This window comes from Porites lutea, chromosome 2 (assembly GCF_958299795.1).
Source record: "Porites lutea chromosome 2, jaPorLute2.1, whole genome shotgun sequence".
NCBI classification, from domain to species: Eukaryota; Metazoa; Cnidaria; class Anthozoa; order Scleractinia; family Poritidae; genus Porites; species Porites lutea.
In genome coordinates this window covers 39,716,605-39,727,069 of record NC_133202.1, presented here as the reverse complement: position 1 = coordinate 39,727,069, position 10,465 = coordinate 39,716,605, and the positions used below count along the sequence as shown (strand labels likewise).

The window sequence follows — 10,465 nt, the reverse complement described above, 5'->3', positions numbered from 1 at the left end:
CACATGCGGTGACGGTTTATCCCGCTAATTCCTTCTTTATTACTCATCTTCAGCTTCGATGAAGGCAAGCCATTATGAACGATAGACTGATAGCAATCCAAAAAGTCATTGCCCAAAACATGTATTACCGTTCGCCCATTTTTTCAACGAAAATTAATTTTTCATTGTGCATTTAAACAAAACTTTTCGCCCAAATCTCCCGCTATTTCTGTATCCCGCCCAAGAGGGCGAGCGAGATATGCTTGCCGGTTTATCGCCGTTTGTTATGCAAAGTTCGTTGTGATAAGAGAGAGCGAGTCTCACAACGGAAACATGAAAAATGTTCTATCGAGATCCACCGTCCTTGGCGTAATATTCATAACAAAATGGAACTGACGTCACAAAGGCTTTTGATAAACACAATTTTCATGAGAAAACGATTGGAAAGGTTCCTCCCTTTAACGATCTATTTCTCTCAAAAATATTCCTCAATACGCGCAAAGATAAGAGAATGAAGCGAGTTTAAGTGTACAGGGTCTCGCGGAAGAGCGTTTGATTAAACGGTTACGCTGCTAAACGTGCTGTAATTAGCGAAGCAACTTTAATGAAGATCCAAGAAGGTCTACTGGAAAAGGTCTATGAAAGACACCCTTTGCGCATGCCCTGTTGAACAGGTGTTGATTCTCGTAACGTACCATGCAATTCAAGACATATTGTCAAGCCTACCAACCAAACAACCGAGCCTTAGAGAGAGAGATCTAGTGTCGCTTAATTCTCAGTGATATGTTTTCGTCCGGGGCGCTTGGGTCGCTATTGGTACACGCGGCCAGCCAGTGATAACAAAACCGCTATGGAAAATCGCATCTATGGCTGAACTAACTTTCTTTCCCTATGTTACTTTGGCTTAATTATGGCATTAAGTCTCAACACAAAGAAGCTGATTATACGGATTGTGTTATTTCTCGTCTACCTTCTTGTTGGAGCTGCCATTTTCCAAGCAATCGAAATTCAGTATGAAAAGGACAAACGAGAAGAGCTTCAGTTCAATAAGGTCAAAGAAAATTTCACGGCTAGACACAATATTTCAGACCATGATATGAAAGAGTTCCTTGGCAAGCTCAAGAAGGCATTAGAGCTTGGCTTCGACTTGCAGACTGCGGAGTTTCAGCAACAGTGGCATTTTATGAACGCCTTCGTTTTCGCTGGAAATGTAGTGACGACCATTGGTGAGTGAGATCATGGGCTACAACTTTGTTGGGATAAATGATCTTCGATAAGCGCGCATTTTCACGCTCCCCCTAAAGTTGGCTTAAAACGTGCTAAGCGTTAATCTGCCTTAGCAACATACCGAGTGAGAGAGACGTAGATTATTCACCACATATCACTTGCAATTTAGCCAAAATCGGCGGTTAGTTAAGTACTGGGTTGTTTGATTGCATTGTTTACAAGAAGAAACGAATATTCGTCGATTGGGAACAGCTACAATTTTTAGGGAGTTGTGTCGGCATCATATGGTCGATTTCATATTCGGTCGATTTTGGCTATAACGCTGGGCAAGCAGCTGTGTGTTATGGTTGTTTAATATTTAAATTTTTGGGCCTTAAACGCGGCAAACAAAAAGCCTCTTCCAAAAAGCTTGTACGAACATGGCAAAGAAAAAAGTTTTAACTTGTTGTAGCTTTTAACTGTGGTCTCTTTTACACTAGTTATTAGGGTTTTTATTCACCTCACAAAATGGAATTGAATATGCCACAATTGGTCGACTGCGCATAAACATCTCAAGAGAACTTAAGAACCATCTTTTGTCTGCCGATATTTTAATTTTTCACCCTCGTATTCCATTCTTTAATATGTGGCTACGACGCGAAATACGAGCTCATAAGCCAGACTTATTTTAGTCTTCTCGGATGTTCACAATTTCCTCTCGGCGTAATCGTCTGTATGCATGGTTATACCATTACGCATTACGCACTCGCGACTTGTATTAAAAAAACCTACGCTGAGAGATAAAAAACGAAGAAACAAATTACTAGACTATTCAAAGGTCAATCATGGACAAGGAGACGGGAAAAAATCTTGCTTGCGGCGGACTTTATGAAATATTCCAGCCATTTGCCTAAAAGGGGTTTATTGTGCATATATTTAGCTACGTGTAAAGTTTATATTTTTGATGTCCTTGTTTTTATTTGACCCGCCTGGCGCAACCTTGCCACAAGACGCGATGTGGTAGTTTGCCACAACAAAGCCCTCAAATGTTTTAGACAAACAAGATAGGCCAGGGTTAAGTATTTCTAGGCTGCCATGCTAATTTATAATAATCAGCAAATAAGAAATTTGGCCACGATGTAAGAAACCGTGTCTTAGTTCTAGCTAGCAGTTGTACTGGTAACGTGAAGCGTGCTCAGACAACTAAGTTTTTATCATGGTTGTATTTGCGAAAAAATTGCGATGACAAAACACGAGCTTATAGTTTGAACAAATTAATAACAGCCTCGTCGGCTTTAAAATGGACTTGTATTTAACTTTACGTCGATTCCATACAAATATTTGAAGGAGCTTAACGCAGCTTTATGACATCTCGCGTGGTGAGTGATCATGGTAGAAAAGTCAACAGTCGCATCTTCCAATAATAAATTACTCGCGTTTTTGACAAAAAAGGTTATAAAAATCCTTACGACAAATTAGTAACAATAAGGTGCCCACGGATGGCTTGAGTAGAAAATATGATTTGTCGTGCAGTAAACGCTTGATGTTCTATTTCTTGGTAACGCTTGGTTTTGTATGTGTTTCTCTCCGCAGGTTATGGACATATTGTACCAGCTTCATTCTGGGGCCGCTTCTTTTGTATATTTTATGCATTGTTCGGAATTCCTTTGACTGGATTAACCCTCCGTTCTGTTGGAAACAGCATCTCCGAGGAAATTAGAATTGCTGTGAAAAACTTCGAGAGGAGAGTATACAACAGGGAAGCAGAGAAACTTGAAATCAAGACCGCAATCATTGCTTTTATTTTACTCATAGCTATTGTCGTCTTTCCAGCAATTGGTTTTCACCGTTTAGAAGAATGGACCTACTTTGAAGCCATCTATTTTTGCTTTGTAACTCTTACAACAATAGGGTTTGGCGATTTTGTGACCGGAAATGTGAAAAAAGGCTATTCTGATGATAACGCAATTCCTATAGTTTTAGAGTTCCTCAACTTAATATACATGGTGGTGGGACTAGCGGTAATGTCAGGTGTTATAGTTTCAATTAGCGGCGTTATCGAAGAAAAAACGAAGAATATAGCTATGCCAGATCCTTTGGAATCTCTAAAAGCAATACAATATGCAAATCTTAACTCTAAAGCTATGCGAAAACTGGGCTATAAAATGGGTCCATCCCCGTCCAGCGATGATGCTCGGCAGCGACAACAACATCAGCGACCTCCGAAAATGAACTCATCCACGCCTTGTGCAATAGACCCAAGCTCTAATCTAGATCGCAGCCAGTCTGCGGATAAAATGGATTTTCAAGGGCCGACGCCTATACTACACTTGAATAAAAATAGCACCCTTTGTGATGGTACGAATAGCGCAAACGAATTGACAGAAGGTTCTAACAAGCCTAAATTAATGTTCAACAACAAAGTCGTACCCATGGTGTCGGACAGCGCCTGTGATTTACCCGACCAAGAAGAGCGGAGACATTCTAGAATGTCCTCGTTCGACAACAAGAGCGATAGTCACGATGAAATAGAACGTGAACTTGCGCCGAGTAATAGTAACACGCGAAGAAACACATTAACAGAGAAGACAGGAAGCAGGAATGAGCTGGTAGGTAGTGCACAAGTTTTACTTAGTTAATAATTTAAGATTAATAGGACTCGATGGATTCGCCGCTAAATTTATTATCAAAAAAAGCCCGTTTGAAGGTTGTGTTAACACATGTTATTCTTAACCTAAGGCTACAGTAAGGTTACAAAGTTCTGGCTTGGATTTTCCTATCTGCTTTGAGTTATTGCTAAGGGAAACACGCCTATTGAATTTAAAAAGGCCTCAGTTTTTTTTTAAAGTCGATTAGGATTAACTAATGGAGTTCTAAAGACAAGCTTTAATGACTTGCATGTGTTTTTTGCTCCGAATACGACGAAGATGTGTTGTTATTAAAAGGGAGAAGTTTGAACTTGTTTCTTTGCGCGTAATGACAGTCTTAAAATTAAAAAAATATGTATAATGTATTCTTTTAATTTTCGAATGAACTGGAAGCTTTTTGATATTGCCCATGCATGTCAAAAAATAAGCTTTACGAGAATTTTATACTCAACTAAGGTTGGGACAACACTCACAATCTAAAAGAAAATGTAGTAATTTTTTTCTTTTTGTGAAATCTCACATCTAGTGTTGTGGTAAAATATTTTTTTATGCCGATAAGTGTGGTTCCATCGAAAACAAAGACGCTACAGAATTAAACATAAGCATGTCAGTTTTTCAATAGGAGCACCTGCAAGCCAGTGTATTTAAGTCAGAAATGGTTAGAAATTACAATAAGCTGATCTCGCATCAATATTCAGTGCGTCGCTGAAGTTCTCTACTAAATGATTCTTGATAACAATAGTCCACCTTTTCCCATAATCTTGAAGTTTATTTATTGTTAATTTTTTAATGATGTTTTTCGCTGTATCTGCGAAACTGCCGTGGCATTGGTTGGAGAAAAACGAAGAACTTGCGCTGGCCGAAGCGAAAACTTGTATGCTAAATACGTAGGTCATCTTTTTTTAAGGAACTGATAATTCGCATACTGGGCTTTTGAGTTGGACAGCCCGTAAATCTTAAAATAATTACGCTGAACATTATATGTATTTCATAGAAAAGTTAAATGGCGGTCATTTGTTTAATACGCGTGCATGTTAGAGGCCAAGGACTGGTCTGATATCGAGTTTCACATTTGCGACTCAGTCACGTATATTTTTAGAGATTTTCCCGAGTGGTTATTTTAATTTATGACGTTTTCTTTTCTCAGCTGTTGTCTTGATGGTCTTCACGCATGCACACTAATAACCTGCGATCAGCAATACATCCAATCTCGTTTCCAAGGGCCGCGATCATTTTGGTCAGCGACGAGGATCTCTGACCAAAAAGGTCACAGCCTCTGGGAACGAGATTGCAGTACAGAAAATCCCTGAATAACAATGACTGAGGTTATGTGCCCGCGAGACTGAGCAGCCCTCCCAAAACCCTTGTTTTCACTAAAACCGCTAAACTACATTACATCAGGGGTAAACCTGCGTTCTGCGCATGACTGGCCTGGTGAGACCTAGTATTAAAATGGGGTTTGGCGTTTGCGAAAAATTTGAAAATTTTTGCAACCTTGTTCGCATCTGAGACACGCGAAATTTTTGTTGATGTTTTTGACAAAACACACTCCGAGTGGGGTGAAATATTATCTGCTCTATCCATAGGCATTAACAGCGACGACAAGTACGTCTTTAAAATTGAATTAAAAGAAGTAAACCATTGGTGCCCGTTTTTCCAAAGTGTCTCAATCGGGCCCGAAAACCAATACAATAGAACCGAATTAGTCAACGAAACAAGATATTTTGATTAGAAGGCTTCAACCCGCACTACAATCTGTTCAAATGCAGCAGTTTCTTAGGGGTCAATTTCTCGAAAGGCCTGGTACAAACCTGTGGAATATTTCTAACCATAATCATTTTCTGCTCCATGGGTTCTAGGTGGTTCAAGCACAAATCACCCCTCTTCCAACACCTCGCGCTTCACCAGCGACCTCCCCTGTTCCAACAGAACACGAACATTTAAATCCAAGGGAAGAGCCTTCACTGGAGGTTGAAGAACAAAAACTACCTTTCAGTAGCAGCTTTGAACCATCAAATGAAAAACATGCTCTGCAAAATGAACTTCCACCCGTTGAAGTGATCGACAAGGGCACTGTGACTTTAAATGGCTTTGCCGGTCATTCTAAGGAGTCATCGAGAGAGGAGAACTTAGAAATGACCCAAACGACTCGTCATACGATAAACAGGTAGCAAATAAAACGTGGAGAGCAATAATTCCAAGGTAATGCTTGGAAAAGGTGATCCGTGACCTGAAAGTGGATAGGATTATCCCGGAAGAGAAAAATCGTCAGCATTATCCCCAGTTACCTAAAATGTGTGGTCAGCTCAAGAAACCAAGCAAAAGTACCTTCTAAACACGCAAAGAAGTCGGTGAACGAGGTGAAAACTTGAAGATGTCTCTACAAGACTGCTAGGTGCTAGGAAAAGGAAACTGATTATGGATAAAGCAGACCTTAATGCAAGAACTGGTGGAGTCACCTAGCCCTCTCGCGCGTCAATGGCACCTCATCCCTTTTCTTGTCAGTGCCTGCCAGCTTGGTTATGAACCGAAAATATAGCACCTTAGAACAAGCGCCAAGGGTAAAGATGACGACACAAAATTGCCCACTTCAGATGCTCTAGGGAGAATGAGTACAAACTTTGGGTGCAGTGAATTCTGGGATGGTTTGTGTGTACAAGCGTTAGTTATGATTGGTCGATGGTATTTAAGACGACCATTAACCAGTCATAAGTAATACTTGTCCACCCAGAAGATTCCAGAAATCGTTGCGCTAAAAGACTGTACTCATTCCCCTCATAGTTTCTGCAATAATAACGCATTTGGGAGCGATGAGCATTCTATTGGAAAACCTTACCTACACTCCGTACTAGTCAACTTTGCATCGCATGGCCACAACAAATGTAGCACCAAGTCACGCTTCTTAAACGCGTTCCCTGTCAGAGGAGAGGAGACGTCGTTACGTCACCTTGCTATGGTAGCAAAATTTCTGGATCTCAACAAACCGTAGATTAGTCTCCTTCGCAGCCGTTTTTAGGCTCGTCACGCAACGTTCACCCGTTACGTGACAAGCCTAGGCTGCGAAGAACTAAACAAACCTTGGTCCTGCAAAAATGGCGGAAACAAAACGAAAAAATTGCCATTTATGACTTTCCTGGCCTGTGCATGATCGCAGCCAGGAAATGAACCCGTAGCCCATACTTTCCTTCAAGCGTTCGTTTGTGCAAATGGCCACCTCTGTCGAAAGATTGTTGAGAGCCAGATTGATTGGTTGAGAGGTACAAATTTTGTTACTATGGTGAGGTGATGTCATACGTTTCCTCTCTATTCAGGGCCGGGTTCTTCGAAGCCGGGTTAGTGCAAATTTTGAACTCAGATATGAGGGCTTAAAAAGCCAATTCAGTTGAGCTCAGTTGAATTCTCTTTGCCTACAATTTGATGATTGGATATGCTAAAAAAAATAGAGAAAATTATCCGGGAGAGTGCTTTTAATAAAAAGAAAAAGAAACTCGGGTTAAAATTTAACCCCGAGTTAGCGCTAACCGGCGTTCGAACAACTCGGCCCTGAAGGCAAAGTATCGCGGTTTAGCCTTTTCATCGCACATGCGTGGACCGCCCCGATAGAAACGCTCCCTATTTTCCAGATTTATCCCCGATCATCCCAGACGATCGGGAATATCTACGATTTCGAGTTTTCATTAGTCAGCAAAATCTGGGACGGTCGGGAAATAGTAAAATTCCCGATCGTCTGGGATTTTCCTGACATATTAAAACCAGGCTTAAGTGCGGACAAGGTCATCTTGGACAAGAGCAAGAGGGGCTTGACAAGAGTTAATGCAACAGGAGAACAAATTATTGCGAATAGATGAACAATTGAATAAAAGAAATTAAAAAGGAGGAAATTAAATTTGAATAAAACTGTTCTTTACCAGAAACATTTTCTACAAATTTAGGAATTTTTCAAATATTATTGTGCCAGGGTGAGTATCTCAATCATGTGGCAATTTCAACAATCTAAATAACGGCAAAACTTTTCTACAGGTTTATAGCCACATTTTTATATTTCCGTCCTTTAAAAACTTGTTTTTTAATTAGTTTAAAGTATTTAATAGATCCTCAACTTTAATATCTACACTGGCAGTCGCCAAATATGGCAATTTCTCAGTTTCAAACTTTAAATACAAGGATAATAAGGAGAACCATATTTTTGATTGACCGAAGTACCGTAAGTGATGGGATAGTCACTTGGAATCCGTTGAAGTTTACAACATTCAATTCTAAAGAGTTACTTATGATGTATTTTAAAAAAAGATAATGACCTTTGAAGGGAACTTCTGTGTAAAATAAGTTAACGTTAACGGGTTGGAAATGATATCGCAGTTCCATTTCTTATCCTTTGAAGCGGCCGATTTGAAACCAGGGCCAGAAATTCAAAGCTGGTTGATAACCAAGAAGTTAGCCCACGAACGCAGATGTATTTCCGAGCGCTATCGCTTGTCTTCGACCAATCGAAAAGTAACTTATCATGAGGGGGAGAAGCGACAACCGGAAATACGTCCGGCATCCGGGCCAACAGGAAGCTTGTTTCACTAATGTTTTTTGATTTTGTTTTTATTAAAATTTGCGTACGTAATAATAACACTCAAACACCGGGATCGGAAATAACAGTAGTTTTGTATCAAAATTATTTCAAAATCAATTAGGACGGGTTGTGTGGACAGGACAGGTTTTCCTAATAGTAAGTTATTTATTGAAAGGTTAACCGCGGCATCGTAAACGACATGTAAATAGTTTGTAAAATAACTGACTCGCTAGAAGACTAAAAAATACTGTCAAATATAAAAAATTGAAAGAAATGTGATTTAGATAAAAATCAAAATAAATCTAGTAGATATGATTAATAATTTACCAAAATATAAAGAATTAAATAATAATAAATCATGCTGTAAATAAGTGAAAATAATGATACTTTCATTAATAAAATACATACAAGACTATGTTTATGTCGTACATACTACACGTCCTTGTTTCAACTCGAGTTAGTCCTTCAACGTGTAGCTTTAAATTAAGTAGCTTTGAATAAGCCTTGTCAAAGTTTTGGAAGCCATCTTGACAAGTAGGCAACCGCATGAGAAATTACAGTGTTTGTATGAGAATCTAATGTCGAATAATTTCCACGAAACATATATCGCGTATAGTAACGCGCGAGTAACACGAGAATAGCCCTCGTTCGATATATTAACATTCTATGACTCCGTGGCTTTCTGGTTAGTTTTCTATATTTGGTTTGATTTTCTTTGTATTCTAGTCTCTTCTAGGAATTGCGAGACAATGGAGTTGTGAAAAATTTGCAGTTTGGACCTTAAAAGTCGGAGTCATGTTAGAATTTTAATATATCGAACGTGTACTATTTCTGGATTTGTCACTCCCTCGCGCGTTATCTCTCGTGTCGCCCACTCGCTCGAGATGAAGATTGCTGACAAGCTACTGTGAAGAACAAAGAAGAATATTGAAAAGAGCTTAAACAATACTGACCCAGCTACTCGACCACTCATCACAAGGCCAAAACCAAAAGAGCTTTGGTGCTGACCATTAGTATCGCAGCTCTAGAAAAGACAATGCTCGCGCAAAAGAATTTAACAAGTGAGGGTAATTGTTTATGACATCACTAAATATTAAAAGCTCACTTTTGGAAGAAGAAAAACGTGACTGAAATTTAACGGAAGATTATATAGAGAGGTTAAGTGATTTTTTTCTTAGAAAAGATTTTTTAGGATGGCACAGATGTATGTGTACAGCTATGAACAGCTAGTGGCAATAGCGAACCAACAAGCAGCTACCATAGAGCAACACGCAGCAGTGATTAACAACCTGCAATCAGAGCGACAGTGGCTGGAAGAGGATAATGATATCCAGAGAGAGGAGTTGGAAAAATCTCAAAAGAACCTCAAGGATCTCGAAACATCGAGAAATTTCAAAGAAAATAAATTGAAGAAAGAGTTAGCGCGGCTTAAGGAATCGCATTATGACATCAAGTGGAGGCATAGGAACGCCGTTAGAGAACTAAGTGGTGAGAAGAAAAGAAATCTCAAGCTAAAAGCCCAGTGCACTTCACTGTTAGATAAGCTTGATGAGAGCACCCAGGAACTTCAGCAAAAGGAGCAAGAACTTGACCGAGCAAACCAGGAACTCGATTTAGGGTACAGCGTGGGCGAGTGGATGTATCAACACCTTAGATATTATTACTGGGGGTACTTTGAACTACTTAAGTACTTCCAGTGGCCTGGACCATCGTCTGGAGGAGCGACCATCACAGAGCTCGACACTAATGATCGACCAATGGAAAGAAAGACGGTTGCAGTGCTGCCTCACAGTTATAACGTAACACAGGGAGTCCTGGTGTCACCAAAACCATCTAATTCAGAAGGAGCCAGAATTGTTTTAGACGGCACCGACAGAATAACTGTCGCAGTGAACATGGTGAAGAAAACGGATTTCCGAACAAGTCTGATAGCGCAGAGTGTTATCGAGCTAGTCCCAAGTACCATCGTCTGTCACAAAACAGATTTCGTGATAAGACTTGCTCCCTCCCACGACCAAAACCTAATCGAGTTCCTCTCGCCGCTTATTAATAACACCAGCAGCTGGTTTAT

At 39.9% G+C, this 10,465-nt stretch overlaps 1 protein-coding gene across 1 annotated transcript; it reads left to right on the top strand.

Moving 5' to 3' along the window:
- The first annotated feature begins 698 nt into the window (after window positions 1-698).
- On the top strand, window positions 699-6,892 carry LOC140928587 (uncharacterized). Its single transcript, XM_073378358.1, has 3 exons — window positions 699-1,205; window positions 2,779-3,794; window positions 5,693-6,892. The coding sequence occupies exons 1-3, from the start codon at window positions 890-892 to the stop codon at window positions 6,002-6,004; spliced, it is 1,644 nt and encodes a 547-aa protein (XP_073234459.1). The 5' UTR covers window positions 699-889; the 3' UTR covers window positions 6,005-6,892.
- Window positions 6,893-10,465: the final 3,573 nt, after the last annotated feature.